Below are 24,208 nucleotides of genomic sequence, written 5' to 3'. Positions count from 1 at the left end.
TCACCCCTTCTGAGAATTGTTCTTTATTGGTCCACAGCAAAAAAAAAAAAAAAGTATAGAAATTGAGATCCTTCACGGCATTTTTACAAGTAACTTTATGTCCCGTGCTCTAATAATAAAATGTTTTGACTTGGATTTTGTGAGGGTCTTTTTTTTTATTTTTTATTTTTTAACTTTTCTGTTCTGTTTTATCAAAGTCTGATCCACAACTAACTAGGAAAAAAAAAAAAAAGACTAATCGCTTCCCACACTTGGGGGAGGTGGAGGTCCACCGTGATTGAACCCAGGGGCACTTAACCACTGAGCCACATTAACAGCATTATTATTATTATTATTATTATTATTATTATTATTTTATCATCATCATCATCATCATCTTTTTAAGAGACGGGTTCTCGCTGAGCAGCTTAGGGCCTCGCTAAGTAGTTAAGGCTGGCTTCGCTCCCCACATTTTGGGAAGCACTGCTGTCAAGCGGTTCACACTGGGGAATTTTACCAAACTCTAAGGATTCCTCTAATGTCCAGCTCTCCAAAATGAAGCATCGGATATTTTTCCTCCCCTTTATCCATTTTGTAATGCACAGTTATTGTGACGATCAATAGATACAAGCAGGAAAAAAAAAATGCCTCGTCGCAACTGCAGGCCAGCGTCCCAGCTAACACCAAAAGGAGAGGAAGCACCGAGAGTCCAGTGGTGCGTCCTAGCCACCGGCCCCACCAGCTGGAACGCAGGGCGTGCGCGCACGCACATGTTAATTTAAGCCTGCGACCGCCCAGGGGGCGGGGCGACGCTGTGGGTTTCAAAATGACACCACGCCTCCGCTTCCGCCTGCTGCCGCGCCTAAAGAAGGCCGGGAGGTAGTCACTTCCGCTGGGGCATCTCACTGCGTCCGGGTCAGCTTCTGTCGCCTCTTCTACAGCTGCGGCCGGGAAACCGGGCTGGACTTTCTACCGCTGACCGAGGGGAGCGGGCTCCGCTCGGTGCCGCCTTCTGCGACCTGGCCGTCAGCCCCACGTCGCCGGCCTGGAGGGGCGAAGAGAACGAGGGGGCCAAGGCTTCCTCCGGGGTTAGTGCGGCCTGGGAGGACCCGGCACTGCGAGTCCGGGCTGGGAACGAGCCTGGGGGCGTACGCCTATGGGGCGTGTGCCCACCGCCCCCCGGGGAGGGGAAACCCAGTGGGGTGTGCGTTGTAGGGGACGCCTCGGAACCTGCCCCGGAGGTGCTTTCCGGATCCCCGCCCAGCCTAGGTCCCCGCCCTGGGTTCTGCTCGCGGTTGCCAACACCCGTTCCCTGCCCCCACCCGCCTCCTGCTTTTCCGTTTGTTGGTTGTCCCTGAGATGGAATCGTCCCTCTTCTCTACTCCCCCCGCCACCCCAGCCTTGGTGCGCTGACAACTTTGGTTCCTTATTTATGACCAGCGTCGGCCCAGGTGCAGAACAAAGAAACTTGGACTTCTGGTGTGCCTCATACCCTCGGGGGATAGACACGGAAACAGCCTAAGTAACCAGGGCTTAAATAGATCTTCTGGGAAGCTAAAACAAATATAGGTGTGTACATGAAAAGCTGAGTCCTGCGAGTTTTCACCACGCCTTTCTTGTTTAAATATCTAGGAAAACATGGTTTGGATTTTCCCGAAGTATAATTATTAGACCAGGTCATATTAAGTCAGAAACTTATTTGGGTCTTTATTAGGTTTCTTTGAAACTTCCTTTGTCTGTCCTGGCAACTCTGAGGGCACAGCTTTTGTAGTGTTCCATCAAGGTAGTCATGGTGCCTCCCATTAGTTGAATGAAGTGTGTCTTTGCATTTTAGTGTTGCTTTTTTCATCCTCAACTTTGTTTGAATTAGGCTCTCTTTTTCCAAATGTTTGATTTCGTATTTTCAGTTAAATGTATCTTTCCAAATGTTTTATAAAAATTTCTGCAATTGTAAAAGAAATTATGTAATTTGTGAATGTGTAAGCTTTCGGAAGTCATAGCCGAAATTACTAATTAAGTTCCTGTAAACTAGTAGTTTTTTGGTTATATTGTACATTTTCTCCTTAGATCTTGTCATTTTACATTCTCTCTAAACTCTTATTCTAGTCTTCATAATAGTTTCTAGTGCAGCCTAATATCTTGGGCATGTACAGGAACTATTACAGACCCACCCTCTGTACATGAAAGTTAAACTAGCTTATCACAAAACAAAAAAAAAAACTATTATGGTTGTTAGGCATTACAGGACTTTTGAAGCCAAGTGTAACCAAATCTGGCATTACAGATTTATTCTGTATAAAGTTGCCAGTGAACTGGAGACAGTGTGCTATAATAGAAACAGTTCTGGTCCATATCTGGGAAGGAGGGTGTATTGTCATTTGACTCATATAAATAAGATAAAATGAAAATGATAACACCAATGTTTTATACCTTACAAAGTTGTTGATTGAAACAGATGAAAAAACAAAAGTGGTTAGTAAATGTGAAAAGCACTCTTTGGGACAGTTGTTCTATCCATTGTATCCATTGTAGGCTGATGGAGTGATATGGGGGGAAGGCATCCAGAAAGTAAGAGTGTGTATGTGTGTATATATATGTATGTGTATACACACATGCATACATCTGATAAATTCTCTTTGACAGGATAAAAAGGTATCTCATTAACCTTACATCTTATGAAGCAGAATAGTAATATTTCAAAATTATAGTTTTATATTATAACCAAAATTATAACAGGTGTTAGATTTTAATGTTTTTAGAGGTATCAGAGCATCTCTAGCATATTCTGCACACTGAAAATTTAGTAAATGTAGGTGGCATAACTATTCTGCGCTTTATTTCCACACTTATGTGAAATGTCAACACCACTCCACAATTTTTCTTTAAATTTTGTGTTAACATTTCTGATAGAGATCTCATTGCATTCTTAGAAACCTACCTGATCCCAAGGGGAGCAATGGCAGGCAAACACGTAGGATTTTTTCAGGCATGTCTTAATGATCTTCATAAATATGCAGGCTGTTCATTAAAAAGTGAATACCAGTATTTTAGAATGAAACATTTTCTTTTAAATGGGTAAATAAAAGACTTATCTGGGTTTTCTTTCTTCGAGCTGTAATTGATTTCAGCAGAGATGGTCATTACTTGCACCTATTCTAGAAGCAGTGTTAAACTACGTAATAGTAAAATTGCTGAGTACAATTATAAGTTATAGTCTATACAGTTCTAAATATGATCTTAATATTTGATTTTTGCTTGCTCAGCTATGCGTGGAAATTCCCTTCTTTATCTTTGTTGGATTTATCACCATACCTCCCTTCTGAAGCTGTTAGAAGGAAATCCATTCTCTCCTTGATTTTTAATCTCACTGATGTCAAAGACTGAAATTCATTATTATGACCTCCACAGATACCTACCATAAATAAGGATATGCTATCACTACCACCAATCTATTGAGAAATCAGATTATTTCTTTTGTATTAGGTTATTTTCACAAGTAACATGGTAAAGTATTATTTCCCCATTCTCCTTTAAAAAAGAAAAATCTTTGAACAAAAAATGGGAAACAACCACAGTTAACTTGTGAGTCAGCAGTATCCTGATTTCCTTCAAAGTGGTTGTGCTTACATTAACTCCTTTCTTGTTTGTTTCCTGTTCTTACAGCTGCTTGGTGATAAAGTGCTTCCAAGAACAGTAGTCTGAATTGTTGAAATTGTTTTTATCTACCTAATGTACTGTTCTCCTAAAGTTCTTGTTGAAAGGTGGAGTTAATCATGTTTCTCACTCTCATATTCTGTTGAACTAGCTTAATTAATTAGCCATCAAACTAAATGTCCATAACAACATAACTGAGATGTATTAACATTACATCATTCAATATTTTAGAGTAAAAGTTGAATAAGTAGGTTGAAATAACTGAAAGATTTGGCTTTCTTGTTTAAAGGAGCATTTTGCAAGTGATAAGCTTGTTCAAGTGGTAAATTAGCTACAAGACTTGGTTTTTCTTCTAGAGTTTCACAATAGAAATATTTCTTCTTACAAATAAGGAATAATTTTGCCAACAGAAATTTATATTGCACATATGTGGGTTCCTACAAAGTATTTTCACTACATTTTTGAAGGGTAAAACATAACAAGAATCCTATTTAACAAGCAAAATAAACCTAAGGCTGAACAACAGTTTTCTATCCAGTGTCATACCTTACAATTAAGTATTTTTCCACTTAATATTTGTAGGCCTGAAATGTGCCAAGCAGTGTTCCAGGAGTTGGGAATATATTGATTGCAACTTTCAGTCATTGCTGTTATTTTTTAAATATTAAATATTTTCTGATTATTTGAACTATTTGAGAAAGATAACCCAGAACATCCTAATATTTTTTCCAATTATAGAAAAGTGAGACAAAATAATGAGAAGCATTTCTGATTATATTGAATTTAGAGAAATATATTTGTTCACTGTAGAGCAAGTACCAAAGACTTGAGAAAACATTAAGAAATATCTAGCAATTTAACCATCTAGGAGAAACTAGTCTTTTTTTCAATTCATTATATAAATAGAAGGGGTTGTTTGGTAAGACAGTTGTGTCCCCCACTCCCATTGATTCTCATCTCCTTTACAGAGAATTATTGTCAGAACAAAATCTATAAAGTCAACATTGAAAATGGATGTTAATACAGTATAGATTATGTATTAGAAACAGAAACTGCTAAATAAGTCAAGGTCATTGTATTTTAAGTCTTTTTTTCCCCATTAATTTTTCCAAATTGCCTGGCTCATTGTTTTCTCAGAATTAAAAATTCCTTATTCCTGTACATAATAAACTAATTTTTCCAAGCAAATATTTTTGTGAGGAAAAGTCAGCATCTGCCATTTTTTTCTGTGCCAGTGAGTAGGTCTTCAAAAATGTAAAACCTTTTGAGAATGTTTGAAACCTTCCTCTGGATGTGTACTGGGAAGACCCTCTCAGTCTTGACTGAGAACAGAATTTAGTTTAACATGTGAAGTTTAAAACTTTTAAGAAATCTCCATTGTAATTTTGTTGTCCTGGAACATAATGCTGTTTTTTGGTACGACTTTACTATATTCTTTGAGTATTGTAATGACATAAGGTGAACATAAAACAAGACCACATCTTTGTTTTAGAAGAACAACTGGTATTGCTGGTATCATTTATTTTATTTGAAAAGTACTTTTTTAAATTATACACATAGTTTTTAAAAAATCAAATAGTGTAGAAAGGCTTATTATGAAAACAGTAAAGACTTGCTATGTTATGAATCTTTCTCCCCATACCACCCTCTTTCCTCTTCTACTGGCATCAGCTACTTGTTAACTTTGTTTTTAGTACTTCTAGTCATGTTCCATGGATCTTAAGAAATATGTTACTGCTGTTTTTTAAATAACTTCATCTACTGATTCACTCTAATGTAAATGAGCTAAATACTTATATATACCTCATTGCCTGTATTTGTCACTGTTTTTGTTGCACTCTTTACCAGCCACTTTTCATGACTTCTGTACTGTATCAACTTACTCCATCAACCAAAGGGAGGATCTGTAGACTCCTCACTTTGTAAAATGAGGATTCGGAGTTGGGGGGTGGTGGGGCGGGCATTCATGCCCTTTGTTAAAAAACTAAAATAAAAGTTTATAACACAAGTTAAAATATATAATTGCTTACAGTAAAATACCACTAAGTTCAGTCTGAAAAGTTACACTGTGTGAAAAGACATGGTATACATATGAAGCAGATCAAAAGTTAGCCTAATTCTGTTTACTGGACAAGTTACTAAATAGACTGATTCAAGAATTGTGGCATCAAAACTATAAAGAAAATATAAATGGTAGCATACTACTTGACTCTGCTGAATCTTTTGAGTATAAATATTGTTTACTAGTGTTTAATTTCTAGAATCAAGCTCTATCTTCAGTACTAGGGATTGAACCCAGGGCATACTAGACAAGTACTCTACCACTGAACTACACCCAGTCCTGTATTTAACTATAATTTCTTATCTTACCTCAATTTTTTTAATGCAATTTAAATCACAATTTGAGACACAATTTGCATATATGCAACTGAAAATTATACTAAGGTATAAGATTGCACCTTTACAGCCAATAAAAATGTGAAGTGGAAATTAAGTTATTGTCAATTTTTCTTTTTTCACAGGATATTGGCTCTCTGGATTATCAGGAGTCAATAGTTGACATTGAATCCAGGCTGAGAATGGAAGGTGTAGAACTGAAAGAAGAATGGCAAGATGAAGATTTTCCAATGTGAGCATTGCTTTTTGATGAAAACAAATGTAGAACAAAACTTCAGAATTTTTTTTTTGAGATGTTGCTTAATGAATATTAGGTTTTTTTAAAAAAATAGTATTAACAAGGTGGTTATTAAATACTGGGAATTGAAAGTTCCTTTGCAGTAGTTGGGAATGATTCTCTTCTTCCATCTCAACATATAAGTAATTTTTATTTTTCTTAACTGTTTTGATCATTTAAGTTTCAAAATATTTGTCTAATGAACAATATTTTAATGTGGGATTTTTAGAACTCGAATATGAGAGGCTTCTAGGAGAAGGGAGTTTTAAGTTGTTTGTAAGAAAAAACTTAGTAAATAAATAAACAAGGATCTTCTGAATCATCTGACTAGCCCCTTTGACACTTTGCAAAGAAAGGCCTTCTATTTAAATGATGCTTTTTGTGCCATCATGATCAGAAAACATACTACCCAGTAAGGTACCTTAGCAATTGGCATATGGACAGCAGGAGCAGGCGGGAGAACTGAGTCATTTTAGCACATGATGATGATAGTAATTTGGAAATGCCAAACTCAAACAAATTGTAGCCAGCATTACCATATTCTCATTGTGAGTAAGCAAGTAGCTTTGTTATGTGATGATCATGCACCACATCATATTTATCCATTTGGATCGTTTTATGATTTTTTAATAATTTTTATGTCTTATAATTGGATAAGAGCTGTTGAATAAAGAATTTATATATACTTTTATGTGTCACAGACATACAAGTAACCCCAACAGAATTTTCTAAAAAATTGATTTGTAAATTACCAAATCTTAAGAAACAGCATTGTTCTGTTTTCCATGTAATTGTTCCTATAAGCTTTATTTTTAACAGATCTTTAAGCTTCAAAAAATTTTAATTTCTTCATTAAAGAGTATGTTTGTGTCTTCCAGACCTTTACCAGAAGATGATAGTATTGAAGCAGATATACTAGATGTAACTGGACCAGAGAGCCAGCCTGGTAAGAATTTGATACCTGTACTGCCAATGGACTTCGTGTTATTTTTAACATATTTCTTTATCAACACAAAAACAAAAAACAAAAAAAACGCCACAATGAGCTTTTACTCCATCCTAAGGAGCCAAAGGATAAATTGAACATTGAGGAAAACACTTTTGAAGTGCATGGGGAATTTAACCCTCAAAAACAATCCTCAGGGCTGGGGATGTGGCTCAAGCGGTAGCGCGCTCACCTGGCGTGTGCGGGGCGCTGGGTTCGATCCTCAGCACCACATAAAAATAAAATAAAGATGTTGTGTCCACCAAAAACTAAAAAATAAATATTAAAAAATTCTCTGTCTCTCAAAAAAAAAAAAAAAAAAAGACAATCCTCAGTTTTTAGAAGTTTTTACAAGTAGGAGGAAATAGTTTTTTAGTGGTAAAGGTGACTGCGAAGTCTGTCTGTTACTTAAAAAGACATATATACCTCACTGTTTTCTTGCCAATGATATAAAAGCAGTAGTGATGAAACTGGGCAGGTTGGCCCATGCCTGTAATCCCAGCTACTTGGGAGGCTGAGGCCAAAAGATTGCAAATTCCATAACAGACCAGACAACTTACTGAGACCCTTTCTCAAAAAATAAAAATAATCTCATTGGTAGAACACCCCTGAGTTCAATCCCAGTACTACTACCAAAAATAGCATTAGTAATCAAATTCCAAGTTTTGGGCTGGGGTTGTAGCTCAGTGGTTAAAGCACTTGCCTATCACATGTGAGGCACTGGATTCATAATTCTCAGCACAACATATAAATAAAAAAAATATAAAGGTCCGTCGACAGTTTAAAAAAAATTTTTTTTCAAGTTTCATAAATCAGTGCTTGGGGATTTTGTTTAATATTGTTTTTCTCAAGAATAAAGTGGCTGAAGTGTTTCTCTTTTAAATTGATCATCTGAGCATTCCTTCTACTATTGTTGTGTGTGTTTGTTTTCCACTTTCAGGCTTACTAGAAGTTAATGGAAATAAAGTAAGAAAGAAACTAATGGCTCCAGAGATTAGCTTGACACTGGATCCGGGTGATGGCTCTGTGTTGTCAGATGATTTGGATGAAAGTGGGGAGATTGACTTGGATGGTTTAGACACACCATCAGAGAACAGTAATGAGTTTGAGTGGGAAGGTAATTGTTTTACTGCTTATCTGATCTTTTTATGAATGAATGTTTACCTTTACATATATATAAGCACACAGACACATGTTTTTGCAATTATATTCTCTTTTGGAAATACTTGATAAGCCTTAAAATTTTTATCATGAAGCCTACTAAAACCCATGTATTAGAGGATTTTGTTCAAAATATGTTATTCTTTTCAGTGTTCATATATTTAAGTTAAAATTTCTGCAAACATCTAAATATTTTATAGTGTTCAAAACTGTTTGTAGTAGATTATATATGTAGCTGTATTTTCTTCTTGATGCCCAATTTTTGTTTCTTTTTATCAACATAAAAAAATATTGCTGGATAGTTAGGTCTTTTTCAGTTGATCAAGTAAGGAAAAAAATCCTTCCAAGAGACATATAATAAGGAATGTGCTAAAAATGTGGAGAGGAAGTTCTGAAGGGAGACTTAGGAGGGTGATTTTAAAGTAGGTTGCCTGGGTAGTGCTCTACTTTATGAAATTACCAACTTGAATTAATATATACTCTTGGCCCCCAAACCTGATATTTATCATTTTAATTATTTAGAATTCAAAGGAATTGGCATGTGTTCTATTTTGCATGCTTTCTTGAGTTAAATAATTGTTTTTTTTTATTTATATATAACAGTGGAATACATTACAATTCTTATTACATATTTTTATATAGTTAATAATTTTTATATCTATTTATCTTTAAAGTGATTTTTTTTTTCAAAGCAGTGTTTAGCGGTAGGTATTTTATCTGCAGTGAAGGTGATATGCTGTGTCTTTTGTTCTTCTTCCCTGTTTTACTGGTTCAATAAGCAGTCCAGTAACAAGCAATATTTTATAAGATACTGAAATAGTTTTCTGCCTATGTGTTTTGTCTCTTCTTTCTTTAATGCTGCTGTAGTCATTTCCTGGAAGGATATTTTCGTTAACAGCTTTGTCTTGGAAACAAACAACTAACATGCAGTAGGTTTCCCCTCCCCCCATCTTTTGGTAAGGACTATGATACTAAAATTTTGAAAATCATTATTTCATTAAAAATCAGCTACTGCAATCTTGAAATATAAATTACATCTAATCGTTGATGCTTATGCTTTTGCTAATGGTAATTTAAATAGACTTTTGCATGTATTCTTCTTAATATTATAAATACTTTTCTGCTTCATAAAACTGATTAAATGAGAAATGATTATTGAATAGTTAACCACTTTCTATCTGGTATTACAATTTGGAGGAATTAATTTATGTGTTAAAAAGAAATCAACTCTCAGTTACTTGAAGTAACCTGTGGTAGTAACTGTCTGGGACAGTGCTATCATAATTGAGATCTGAAAATGCCTGAAGGGTCAATGTATTAAAGACTCATATGGCTGTATGAATTGTTTTTCCTGAACTTGTTGATAGACATTGCACTGTGATTAACTGTCTTTGTTGAATTGGGCAATAAAAAGTTTTATAAAACTGTGATTCCCAAAGGAATAAATGGCCTTAAATTAAAAGCAAGCCTTTTCCTGTATTATGGAAGGGATATTTCAAATTCCACAGACAGTGTAGCAAAAATTCTCTGCATGGTGGCATACACCTTTAGTCCCAGTTGCCCAGGAGAGGATTATTTGAGGCCAGCCTGGACAATAAAGACCACATCTCAAAAGAAAAAAGAAATCTCTAACTAATCTAGATAGTGAAGTGGTTAACTTATAACTTGATTTTTATTATAGAAATAACAATTTGTGATTCAAAACCCTTTTATTTTGACAGATGATCTTCCAAAACCCAAAACAACAGAAGTAATTAGGAAAGGCTCAATCACTGAATATTCAGCAGCAGAAGAAAAAGAAGATGGACGACGCTGGCGTATGTTCAGGATTGGAGAACAGGATCACAGGGTTGATATGAAGGCAATTGAGCCCTATAAAAAAGTTATCAGTCATGGAGGTAAAAGTTACTGAAGTTTGTTCAGATTTTTTTAATGCAACATCAGAACTCTGTATGCTTTCAGAAAATATCCCCAGAGATCTTGCATAACTTTGAAAACATAATAAATATTTCTCATATTGTTTTAAGAACATAACAGGTTTGAAGTAAAAGGATAAAACCTACATTTAAAAATTGTTAACCAAAAAACCAAATGCCGAATGTTTTCTCTGATATAGGGAGGCTGAGTCATAGTGGGGTTGGGAGGGGGAGCATGGGAGAAATAGACAAATTCTAGAGAGGGCAGAGGGGTGGGAGGGGAAGAGAGGAGGCATGGGGGTAAAAAAGATGGTGGAATGAGATGGATATCATTACCCTAACTTCATGTATGAAGACACAAATGGTGTGAATATATTTTATATGCAACCAGAGAGATAAAAAATTGTGCTCTATATGTGTAATGTGAACTATAATTTATAGTATTGTGCTGTCATGTGTAACAAAATGAATTAATTTTTAAAAATTATTAATATATGCATATAGTAAGTTCAAAAAGTACCAAAATAAATGCAGTGAAAACTATTTCCCATCTGCCCCTATCTCTATACCACCTAAAACAGGGAGTTTATTAATTCTCCCCTTTGTATGCATTTATAATTTATATAGAATAAAATGCTGTGATCTTAAGTATATATGGTTCAATGAGTTTTGACAAATATTTACATAATCACATATGCCCACTCCTGAACATATAGAACATTTTCATTGCCCCATAAAATTCTCTTAATAACCCTTTCCAATGAATGTCCCCCTCTCTGGTAACCACTACTCTACTGTCTACCCCTGTGATTAGTTTTGCCTATTCTAGAATTTTATGCAAAAAAAATAGTATGCATTCTTGTTTACCACTCTTCTTCAGCATGTTTTTAAGATCCCTTCATGTTCTTACACACATCTTCTTTGTTACCCCCCTATCAGGTATTGAATACAAGGATGTTATACCACTGAATTACATCCCTAGCCCTTTTTATTTTTTATTTTGAGACACTCTTACAATTCATTAAATTGCCCAGTATGGCCTGGAATTGAAATCCTTCTGTCTCAGTCTTTCTCATAGCTAAGAATACAGGCATTCACCTCCATGCTTGGCTATAGTTTATTCTTTTATATGGCCAAATACTAGCCCATTGCATAAATGAATTAAATTTATTTATCCATTTTCATTTTGATAGTCATGTGTATCACTTCCAGTTTGGACTATGAATAAGACTGCTTATGAATATGACTGTTGGTGAACATTCTTATACAAATTTTTTCTTGGATATTAGTAAAACTTGGATTGATATTAGTAAACTTAACTCCTAATTTACCTTAAAGCCCTTAACAAACCATTTAGCTTTACTAGAGAACTAGCTCATTCTATAATTTTGTAGAGCATCCATGTTGCATATTTATGGGGTATTCAAAAATAATAAAGTTTAGTTCCTTCCCTTAGGAGATTTTCTAGTCAAATGGGACAGCTAGGAAAGTACAAGTTCCTGTCGGTCTGACTGTACCATATATAAAAGTTTACCTAGGTACTGTGTAAATAGTGCCAGAAAGTCAGAATGCAAATCATTCTATAGAGCACATCTTGTTTCTTTAAATCCTCCTAACACTGGACAGAGACATACAAACTGATTTTATTTTCTACATAGAATCATTTCTGCTTGATTTACTTTCTGCCAAATGCATTCCCCTGCTTATTTCTACAATCTTCATTCATCTGAAAGCAAATCACTTGAATATTTGCAGTAATATTCTTCTGCCTAATTTAATCTTATTCAGATGAAGGAAACAGGATAATCTGAATCAGGAAGTCCAACATTCGTTAATTCAGCTCATTGGTAGAAATAAAGTTGTGAGACCTGCCTTATGATTTAAACCTAATATCTTTCAAAAATAGCACTTTATTTTTTATACAGGAAAATAATTATATTGGACAATTACACTTAATGTGTTTTGTAATTGAGGAATTAGGAAAGTTAGTGAAGATTCTAATGTTCTTGAAATGTTCAGTCTTTTCAGTTCATATTAAGAAACAATAGAAATGATGGTTAAAGCAAAAATATTGTTACTGAATACAGCTTAATATTTAAATATTGCAGTTGAAACACATTAGTACCTTTTTTTTCCACTGAGAATTATGTCAGAGATATAATTCTTTCTTGGTTCTGATCCCCTCAATTCTACAAAACATTAGGCATTGTTGAAAATAAAACTAACTTTTAGAAAACACCCACTTTAACTGTTAAGTTGCATAAAATGTTTATTTCAGATGTTGTGTCTTTTTGGATTATATCATGTTATTTGTCTACTTGCTAAAATATGGCTCTTTAACTGTGTTAATTGATTATTTTCTATCAATCATACTGATGTCCTCTAAAAAAAATCTTAAGAGTAAAATTGTTTTACTGAGGTAATTGTTTTTATTTTTTTTCTAGTGATTTTGTCTTTGATTTCTTTTTCAGGATATTATGGGGATGGATTAAATGCCATTGTTGTATTTGCTGTCTGTTTTATGCCTGAAAGTGGTCAACCTAACTATAGATACCTGATGGACAATCTCTTTAAGTAAGTATATCTTAAAATGTTTAGACAGAATTCTGAGCTAAATGGATCTCTAGTTTAAGGAAGTGAACTTAAGCTATGTAAAAATTATATAAACAATCCCTTTTCTGACTCTTTTAAGTCATTGCTTTTTGGAATTATGAAACTATAGTTTTCCAACTCAACAAAAAGATTGGCATTTTTTAAATTAGAAGGTGTATCTCATATCTCTTCCAACTTCTTTATAAACATCTGAGGACATATAAATATAAAAAAGTGACTTTCATCTTAGAATCGTATGGCTAAATTACATTTACCCACAGAAGCCTAATGTAATGAGCTGACTCACTTCTTACATTTCCAAAGAGTTGTTCTATTTCTGAGATTATTCTGGGTGCAGTTTTTAAAATGTATTTGTGAAAAATTTAAATCATATACAGAAAAGTATATGAGATCTTCATATATAAGTCACCCACTTCAGCAATTACCAATTTAGACTTCATTCCTAATTCTTTCCCCACTATACGATTTTGAAACAGATCCCAAACATCATGTCATTTAATCTATAAATATTTCAATATTTATATCTAAAAAATAACTTGGTTTTAAGTAATTATAATGCCAGCTAATGCAATTTTAAATTTTTAATTATGTCTGTTCTCATCAAGTGGGAGAGAAGGGAACTGTATAATTTGTAGAACCTAGTTCAGTTTTACACAGTGATATTTAAGAGTTAAACTTAATTTATTTTTGCAGGTATGTTATTGGCACTTTGGAGCTATTAGTAGCAGAAAACTACATGATAGTTTATTTAAATGGTGCAACAACTCGAAGAAAAATGCCCAGTCTGGGTTGGCTCAGAAAATGTTATCAGCAAATTGATAGAAGGTAACAAAAACTGAATAATTTTTACAGGTGGCTTTATTCAGTTAAGTTTTATATTTGATTCCCACTTAAAAATACTCTGTTTCTTGCTGGGTGCAGTGACACATGCCTGTAATCCCAGCAGTTTAGAAGGCTAATGCAGGAGGATTACAAGTTCAAAGCTAGCCTCAGCAAACTTAGGTCCCATCTCAAAATAAAAAAAATAAAAGTGGCTGGATGTGGCTCCGTGGTTAAGCACCTCTGGGTTCAATCCTTGGTATCAGAGTTTAAAAAAAAAAAATACTATAGCCACTTATTAAATTAAGTGTTAATTTCATAATAGGTCTCTATTTTCTAAAGACAGTATTTCCCAATGTCATGTAGTAAACTAATTTTGATCTGTGCCATAAAGAATAATTCTTTAAACAAACTGCTAAGATTGCACTTTATTATCCCTCATACCATTTAAAACACTTTACTACAATTTACGTCTTGGGAAAAGAGGGAGAACATAGTTTTTTTCCTGTTAAATTTTGAGTGTTGCCTTATTTATACTTCTTAGTATGTTTTATGTTCCTTAAAGATACTAGTTTAGCTCTAATTTTTCTTTGGAACAAACTCCAAAATATACGTAGAGTATATTATCTCAGGAATTAGTTGTCTGTGCTAATGAAGGAACTTGAATCTTCCAATTGCTTTAATAGGTACCTAAATTTGGCATTGGTTCACACTGGTAATTAAATAAATATATATGTATTTGATGATCACTTTATGTGTGAAATATGCATGATAAATAAACATTTTTTTAATTAAATATTTATTTTTTTAGGTGTAGATGGACACAACACAATGCCTTTATTTTTATGTGGGGCTGAGGATCGAACCTGGGTCCCACCTGTGTGAGGCGATTGCTCTACCACTGAGCCACAATCCCAGCCCGATAAATAAACATTTTAATTTGGTTGTTTAAAGAGGTCTTGTATAATGTCTTTAACTTTTAGTCACAATGTTAGCCCTTAAGTGTACACATTAGATATGATTCGTGGTGTTCCTTAAGTTATCTGTCCTCCCACCTCTGCCTGCACAGAGTCTTTCATGGTATTGAAGAAATTAGTACCAATTTCTCCCTAGTCTTGAAAAAGAAAAATAGTTTGCTTTTTATGTTCTATATTAGTCTTTCCCTGGTTGACAAGTTCTGAAGACCAGTGAATGAATGCTAGGAGACACTTAATAACATTCTATACTATATATATATACATATATACATATACATAAATTTGGCCAAATGAAATAATTTTTTTTTCATAGCAGTAGAAGGAACCATTATAGTTCAAGAATGTTTTCTTGTCTTTAAAAGTATTAATACATAAATGAGAACTTTTGAGATGATATATTTCAGTTATTTTGTATAAACTGGCACATGTCTTTAAAAGCATTATAATTTGTAGGAAATTTATAATTTTCTTTTCCTTTTTTCTAGGTTACGGAAAAACCTAAAATCCCTAATTATTGTGCATCCCTCTTGGTTTATCAGAACACTCCTGGCTGTTACAAGACCATTTATTAGGTAGTTTTATTCATGTAGAAAAAAATTCCTTATTTAAATTTCTTGTCAGTACTCATAGTCAGAAATACTGAGGTAATTGTTTTTATTTTTTTTCATAGCTCGAAATTCAGCCAAAAAATTAGATACGTCTTTAATTTGGCAGAACTAGCGGAACTTGTTCCCATGGAATATGTTGGCATACCAGAATGCATAAAACAGTATGTTTTGTTTTATTCCTTTAGTTGTATTGGATCTTTATATTTTGATGTGTAAGATAATATTTTTCAGTATTTCTTACTACACATATTTCATAACAGCTTTTTAAAGACTGGTTACAATCTAAGAGATGATTTCCTGATAGGTTAGTACTAAAGAACATTCCCTGTACTTAAACATGTTGCTCTCCAAATTTGAGTAAACTCATCATAGCATTTGAAAAATCACATTGCTAAATAAATAAATAAATTATTAATTAAATCAACCTAACCCTAATACTTAGCAGTGACTGGAATTTGTTCTGTTTACCAGATTCACTTATTTCCATCTAGCTTCTAAAAAGAATTGGTATAAGTCTAATCTGAGGTTTGGTATTTTTAATATGTCTATGCCAGATTTATTAAGTTAATTTTTACCTTCTACATAATGTGTTCAGTATTTTTGGTCTTTCCTGGAGACTTAATATGATTTCATTTTTAGTCTATTTTGTTTAAGTTTTTGTTAATCTCATAATGTGTATTTACTGAAGTAACTCTTCCTTACTAAGGTATGAAGAAGAAAAGTTTAAAAAGAAACAAAAAAGGTATATGCACACCTTGACTGGGTTGCATCTAGACTAGTCCATTTGCATTGCACAGACTAACTCTTCTTTATTGGTTGGTTAGCTTGTAGAGAAAGATAATAGCACTTGTAAATATAAATACACCCCAACATCCAAATATAGAAAATCCAGAGTCCTAAAATTGAATATGATTGGATTCACCCTGTTTTAATACCAAATATAATGCCAGTTAGTAATTAAAGCCCCTCTTCTTTTGTTACTGATCTGAACACTATTGGTGAAACCACAGAAATTACTGAGAATGCTATTTAAAATAACCAATACTTTTAAGATTATCTGTTTCATTCCTTTCTTTAAATCTTAGTGCTTTGAAATATGTATGCAAACTTTCTTAAGTAATCAAATTTGTTTCTTGGGGTTGATTATATTTGCAATGCAAATACTCTTTAGCTAACCAACATTGATTTCCTTGTATGCTTAAATTAAATAGCCTGCTAACCAGTCAAATTTTACATGTGGTAAAATACCTAAAAGTTCAATGTACCATTTAACAGTTAAACACTCTGCTTTCCATTTTAAATTTAATTTTGAATACTTTTGCTTTGAGCATAACAAACTGTTATCTGTTAATATCTTGGTATAGAAGATGAAAAGGCAAGGTATAAAATAGTTACCACTTTATAAAGTAGTTTAGAAAAGTAGGTTTTGGATCTAATTTGTTAGATCTAATTAGATCTAATTTGGATCTAATTTGTTTATAGATTTTAAAAAAATATTTACATTAGCAAAATATGGTTTAATAAATCTTCAGAATTAAGATGAGAGGTTATCATATATGTATTAATCATTTTGACAAGCTAAACTGGATCCAGCTATAAGTAACGTACTGGAACATTCTTAATTTTGAATATATTTCCATTCTTTTGGTGAGAATTCAGTTGACCATGTGATAGAGTCATAGGTTTACATTTCTCTATGACACTTTGCAAGAGTGTGGGCAGTGTTTGTAGATCATGCTGATTTCTCATTCCTTTCTTAAGCATTGCTTTGCATTTGCCAGACAAGTGGCTGGAATTTAAAATAAAATCTATAATCGTAGAATGTTTTGAAGCCAGCTACTTCCTGGATTTTAAAATGAATTGCTTTTGTTGATGAAATGGGCTGTATGATATCTTTTTTAAAGTTTTTAGTGTTTAATCAACTGTCATGTAGTTTCAGTAGCAGAAAAAAAAATGGGACTCATACTTTTTTATTTAAATGCATTGTTTGAAATCTATTACTATTATTTTGATTTTGTTTTTCACCTTTGTTTGTGTCTAACCTTAAATAATAATATTACATATATCTTAAGTAACTTAATTTTTATACAGAGTTTCTTTAGCCTTAAAAAATAATAAATCATTATCAGTTTGAGAATAATAAAATTCAATTTTAATACAGAAAAATGTTCTTAAAGTCAAAATAATGGCTAGGTATGAGACCTTATGTAAGGCAATATCTCCATGTTAAGTATTGGTGTTTAAAAGGGTATTGAGTATTGTGAGTATTGAAGTACAGCAGTTTTAAATGTCTCAGGTGTTTCTTTCAAATAACTCCGTGCCAGTGTGGCCAGGTAGCTAGGGATTGTAAAACTGTTTCAACAGCTTAAAAATAAAATAATTATGATTATCAGATCTTTCAAATATTTATAAAGAATATTTTTAAATGTTAATCCAGTTTTACAACAGGCCACAGCTTTTTATTTGTTTGGTACTGGTATAGAGCTACACCCCCAGCCCATTTTTATTTCTGAGACAGGATCTGGCTAAGTTTCAGAGGCTGGCTTCAAACTTGGGATCCTCCTGCTTCATACTCCCAGGTCTGTAGGTTTATAGGCATGTACCACCAAACCCAGCCAGGCCAGAGCTTTTAGATCTGATTCACTAATATTCAGGTGATCATAGTAATGGGTCCTAATGATCATAGTACTGGAAACAAGTATGATAATCTCTTCCTGCATCATACCAGATTATTTTAAATGTCCCCACATAAGTTATTCAAATTACTACATATATGAGAGTAATAGACTGTTGTATATTGTCTTTAAAGGGTTGTCTATAATTATGCAATAATTATGTAATCCTTCAAATCTCCTTGGGCCTAAATATTTATACTGCCTCTGTTCAAACAACCACTAATCTCTAATGAGATTTTTTTAAATGTACATTTAGGTATTTCTTGGTTTTAAATCCTTAATCGTTTCTTTTTATCAGCATAAGTGAAAGACATTCACTAAGTGTACCAATAAATTTTGGAGAATGATTAGGTTTCAATAAGCCTGCATTTTTTGCTGAACTTAAGATCATATAATCATTTAATGATGATTTAGTGGCTTTAGTGACACTTTAATATTTCTTTGTGAATCCATGACGTCAGGCATGCTAGGCAAGCACTCTACCACTGAGCTAAACCCCCATCTCCCTTCATATTTCAGTAAATAAAATCTTTTTTTGAGGGAGTTATTTTTCATGTTGCCAGTCTCTTAGCCCTTGAATCCCTGCTGCAGCCACACTATGTCATGAACTTTTAAGGAAGTTTATGAGTTTGTATGTAAAGTATTTTATAGTCTTTAAAGAAACTGTAGTCATGTTTCTTGCCAGTGTCCTGTCTTTTAAAAATTCTCTTTTCTGGATGGGGAAATAATGTTTGGTAATCTTTTTCTGTGTCTGCTTCTTTGCACAGCTTTGTTGTTGTTGTTTTTTTAACAGAATAATATTCTATGTTAAAAGTAGTTACTGGTACTTTTAGAAAGGTTTGTTTAGTTACTGGTACCTCATTTTCTGTATATTTTGTTGAACAGAGTTGATCAAGAACTTAATGGAAAACAAGATGAACCGAAAAGTGAACAGTAAGTTTGGCATCTAGTTCAAACAAGACTGAAGAATGTGCTGATGAAGCAATGCTCTCTTTTGCATTTATAATGCATTTATTGGCTTGCATTTTTATGTAATCTGTTACAAAATTGACTTTGTCTTAATGGACTTTTGTACAAGGGGCTATTTACTGCTGTATTGGTTTGCAAATCTCTCGAATTTAGCTCTTTAATGGTTAATTATATTGTAATCATTTTGTATTTTATATTGCTAATTAGCAGAGAACTACACTTTATAAAGCAGTTTTTGCATTTGTTTATTGAGTGATGATGCATCTTCAGTAAAATATTTATATGCCTAAATGTCAAAGAAATAATATATATTTTTATGTTTTTGAGCAAAATTTTTTAATGTATACCTATCTTGTAGAAGAATAGGCAGGTAAATAAGATCATGATTTTATAAAGTACATGTTAGATGTTTTGATTTTGTAAATGGTTGAATACATTTCCTGGGTAACTTTAGAAAATTAAGTTGCTCTAAGGCAAGGGTCAGTTAAACTGATTCTCTCAGATATCCAAAGATCATGTACATAATTTAAGTAGATAGTACCATCCCAAGCTTTTTTTTTTTTTTTCCACTTAATGTATATTGTTCCTTAATTCAGAAGCACAAATACAAGTGCATTGTACACTTTTTCCTCTGAAAACAAGTCAAAAAGCCATTTTTAGAACTAATAGGTTAGAAGTTAGGGTTTGTACATATGTAAATATGGGATATTTTATCTTCTGGCCCAAAGTCAGAACTGTTATAAAAATTTTTGGATTTGTTCACTAATGTGAAATAAGCTGTGTGTCCAGGGTATCACTCCCCAGAATTCGTGTGAGTGCTTTGTGATATTGCAGAGAATGTGATGAGTGTTCACTGTCACAATTTCTGTAGAAAACAGGGGCTGCTTTTTAAACTGCTCTCACTGTGGGCACTTTACCAAAATACTTCCATATCAATTATTTGAACTCAGTAGTAGTTTGACCTAGTCAAATATGATGTGCTTTCAAGTTTCTGTTGAATCGAGTTTGACAATAATAGACAATAATACTGTAAATTAAGTTAATTTTGTATGTCTTAGAGCATCATTATATTGCGCTGTTTGGGATGAAACATTTGATAAGTATGTAAACTCCTTGTTTCATTTGGTAAGTACTATTATATTGAAATAAATTGTATTTGTGCCTCCAAACAGAGCTTAATTAACCACAGAATCATTCTAAAACAACAGGTTTGTCCAGAATTTTCATAAACTTGAGTGACATATACTTAGTAAATTTAATATTCTCCATATTTAAAGGTCATGCTGTCCAGCATGTCCTGTAAGCTATTTTACAAAAAGAGAAGGGTAGAGTAGCAAAATTGAAGTAGATTTGTGCTTAGCTTTTTAAGATTTGTTCTCTTCTGTACTGATCGTACAATCATGGCTTTACCATTGTCATTTTTTTAATATAAAGTGTCTGCTATAAAAGGGGATTTTCCTTTACTTTTTGTCCTCATCAGTCCTAAACTTGGCATGCTGACTTAAGTCCAGTTATGGGAGATGCTAGAGGATTCCTTGGATGAAGCATTCTTCAGCAGCCTTTTGACTGGGATCCAGCAGCTCTAGACAGATCCTTTATTAATGTCATTACAATGAATTAAGCCAAAACCATTATTCTTGCTGAAATCTTAGAAACACTTTGTATTGAAGAAATAAACTGACAAGAACTATTCAGTTATTCCTTCAGAATTTGGGGATTATGAATAAAGATGTTGGATTTAATTGTGGTTAGATAACACTTGTAGACAATTTTAAGTAGTCTTTCATCTGTGTGTCTCAAAGTGGACGGGGCTTTTTAATAGATGGTTTTGCACCACATTAAGTATTTGGCTCTTCAGTTTCAAAAATACATAATAATTTTCACTCAATTCTTTTATTGTGTTTATTAACTTATTTTTGCAGAAATTGTTCCTAAATATATATTGTTGCAAAATGGTCTGTTTCAATTTTTTTTAACAGAAGTAGCCTATTTGCTGTCAGAATATTAAAATTCAGAAAGAACAATGACATTTTTCCATATTTGATTTTAATTTCCATTGCTGATTGATGTGAAAGTACTTATAATTTATTAACTTTCTGCCAAGGTCATGGAACTAACTTAACTGGTTTGAATATTCTGTCACTGTCTTTGGCTCTAAGTGCACCTTTTTAACCAAAAGTTTCTCTTAAAAAAGTATGAGGTAATTTGATCCTCTATTCTGCTTTGATTATAGTACTAAGCAAGCACCAAGGAGAGACATGATACCAACCCCACATTTAAGCTTTTAATAGTCTAACTCAAGGGGTTAGGAGGAGAAATGAAATAGGATTCTAATATGGTCTACCAGTGTTATTGAAAAGAAGGGAAACCTTTATAAAGGAATAAAGATTTAGCTGTTATCGGAGATGCCATTGAATGTGTCTCTCCTAAGGAAAGTACTATATATATATGGCAGCTGATTATTTGTATCCAGCAGAAAACCTATGGGCTATGCACAATGTATGAACAAGACTGGATTGAAGAGGATAAAGCTGGTAAAACCTACAAATAGAATTCATATTTTCCTCTGCTTTTTCTTTTCATATAGAAGCAAGTTTGAATCCTGGCTTAGTAAGTAGAGTGCTCAAATTAAAGTTTAGAACCATTATTTCTGGTTTTAAATTTGATAAACCTTAGTTTTCCATACGGGACATCACACTGCACTGAATACTGAAATCTGATTAACAAATAAATATAGCTAGAATTTCATCAACTGCAATTCCAGAATTAAAAAAGGTAAAGGGTTTGTCTCTTAATAGACTTCTTTCAACTAACTGTATAAACTCAGTATTAGCTGTTTATATGAGAGCTCAGAGAATTTGGAAATGTGTTTGATTTAATGTAAAAGTGGCTTTTTAAATTTCTTCAGTTGATAGTTAAATTAACATTAGAACTTAACTGGTACAACAAGCCAGTTTCTTGATGAGGTTAGTAATATTGTATGTAAGATGACACAGTACCTTCAGCCTTCCCTTTCCTGTATGCTAAATAGAAAATTGTTAACATTGCTCAATCAGATGGCAGGCTGAGATAGGATGACACTAGAGATTGGCTACACCATTCCATTTTGTTTTCATGCCTTTTTCCCCATGTCCTTGAAAAATGGATTATAAATAAATCTCAGGAATGAAGTAAATGAATTAATGTACTTAAAAGGCCTGTTTTGCAATAGGAGAGGTTTTTTTTCTAATTTTTTAAACTTTATTTATTTATCTATTTTATGTGGTGCTGAGCATCGAACCTGGTGCCTCAGACATGTTAGGCAAGCGCTCTACCACTGAGCCACAGTTCTATCCCAGAAGAGTTTATCTTGTCATAGGGAATGGGAATGGTGCAGTTGGAGTTGCTAGGAGAAAGTGTGGAGAACTTAGACTGCATGAGAAGACTAACTGGGGAGAAAAGTGAGGTACTATCTACTGGATATTCTAAATTAGTACAAAAGAATTACCTGGGGGAACTCCCCTTCCTGAGATTGTGAATGAATTTAAAATCAGATCACTGGGGAGGCCTAGTAATGTAACTTCTTTAAAGTCCTAAATGGTAATTGAAAATAGTTTGTTGAATAGTAAGGAGTGACTAAAATTTGAAAGGACACCTTTGTTGCAACTATATATTTTTTTGAGAACTAAATGAAAAATGAACAACAAATTAAGCACCAGGTGAAAATCAAAAGAGTTCATTGCTTTCACATAACTAGAGTGTGACATGCCTTTATGCTTCAGATAACTATCTTACAAGACATTCTACAAATGATTAAAATGTTTGCATCAGTATCTTTCTGCATTTTCACAGTTTGACAAAGAAGGAACTTTAAAAATAATTACGAGCTGCTACTCCGCACTTTTTGAATATCGACTTAACAGTAGCTTAATTGTTTACATAAACTTAGCTAGTAAGTAATGGTGTTTCAGAGTCACTGATTTGCAAAGTCCTTGGGGCACTCATTATATTCACTTGGAATGATTCAGTTTGTTAGATACTAATTGACTTTGATATAGTTCAAAAATATTTTTAATTACCACAAGTTCACAATTTAATGTGACCTTTTCACTATTAAGATCATGATCTCATTCTCTCTCTCTCTCTCTCTCTTTTTTTTTTTTTTTTTTTTTGTGGTGGTGCTGGAGTTTGAACCCAGGGCTTGTGCATGCTGGAAGAGCACACTACCAATGAGCTTATCCCCAGCCCAGGATGATGTTGACTAGCTTAGTACTGTCATTTCACAGTGTGAGAAATTCAGTTCTGAGGTGTATGTGCAAATTGTTGATGTGTTTCAGGTGAGAAATAACTCAGTTGGTCATGATTTGCTAAGAAGATGTAATATTTTTTTTTCCTTTGACTTGTTAGGAGTACAACAACTTGTGTCCTGATCTGTTGCACATAACTTTGCAACATGCATGAATTTAAATAAATTAATTGGAATGATTGCATTTGTTTTTCTCTTTCATTATGCTACCATTTTTTTCACTTAAATATCTAATTTTCAGATACTCTTCTTTATGTAGTCTGGATACTTCCTATTCTTTTGGGAGTGAAAAATTCAACCAGCTTTAACATTTAAACTATAATTAAATTTTGCATTTGATCATTTAGAATTACTTTAATTAATAGGGAATACAAAGATGAGACAGAACAGCTTTGTTCTGGGAATGAAAATGGCATAAATAAAAATAATAAATAATAAACCTGTTCAGAGGTTCCAGTTGGTCGCGCTTGTTTTTGAACTTTATCTCCTTCATCAACTCAGCCACTTAGTGGCAATTTGCTGTGCACATAACTGCTAAGCTTAATGCAATTAGGATTTGATACGCCCTGATGAACACCTAAAGGAATTTGGTATTATTATGAGGACTTGAAATTTTGGAGTATTTGACATGCATATTAGTCATAAAATTTAAATAGTGTCTCCCAAATTAAAACTCTTAATCACAAACTAAAATCTTGCCGGTTTAGATTAATTGCCGCCCTATATTGAATGGTTAAAAGACACCCTGCTATAATCTTCAGAATTAGTCTCCAATTTAGTATTTCAAAGTCTTCAACAGTATTACACTGAACATAACCCAGACATAAAATGGAAGTGCCCTACATTTTTTAAATATCGCATCTAATAGTGGAGATTCTTTAAAAATTATGAAC

The 24,208-nt window shown here is 33.3% G+C and overlaps 1 protein-coding gene across 6 annotated transcripts; it reads left to right on the top strand.

The window, feature by feature from the left end:
• The first annotated feature begins 859 nt into the window (after positions 1–859).
• On the top strand, positions 860–23,499 carry Bnip2 (BCL2 interacting protein 2). 6 transcript variants are annotated; one of them, XM_046461267.2, is made up of 13 exons: positions 860–1,067; positions 1,420–1,548; positions 6,156–6,262; positions 7,186–7,253; positions 8,233–8,409; positions 10,175–10,351; positions 12,841–12,943; positions 13,676–13,807; positions 15,264–15,350; positions 15,449–15,547; positions 16,093–16,128; positions 18,947–18,994; positions 23,197–23,499. In XM_046461267.2, the coding sequence occupies exons 3-13, from the start codon at positions 6,213–6,215 to the stop codon at positions 23,240–23,242; spliced, it is 1,023 nt and encodes a 340-aa protein (XP_046317223.1). In that variant the 5' UTR covers positions 860–1,067; positions 1,420–1,548; positions 6,156–6,212; the 3' UTR covers positions 23,243–23,499. The 6 variants fall into 6 exon arrangements, with proteins under 6 accessions (XP_046317223.1, XP_058440832.1, XP_046317226.1 ...); XM_046461269.2 differs by lacking the exon at positions 23,197–23,499 and adding an exon at positions 20,511–21,057 and having other exon boundaries at positions 861–1,067; XM_058584849.1 differs by lacking the exon at positions 1,420–1,548.
• The last annotated feature ends 709 nt before the right edge of the window (positions 23,500–24,208 follow it).

This window comes from Marmota monax, unplaced genomic scaffold, assembly GCF_021218885.2.
Source record: "Marmota monax isolate L192 unplaced genomic scaffold, Marmota_monax_Labrador192_F-V1.1 WCK01_AAM20220418_F8-fsc00001, whole genome shotgun sequence".
Lineage (NCBI taxonomy): Eukaryota > Metazoa > Chordata > Mammalia > Rodentia > Sciuridae > Marmota > Marmota monax.
The sequence above is the reverse complement of the archived record's forward strand: the minus strand, read 5'-3'. Positions and strand labels throughout refer to the sequence as shown.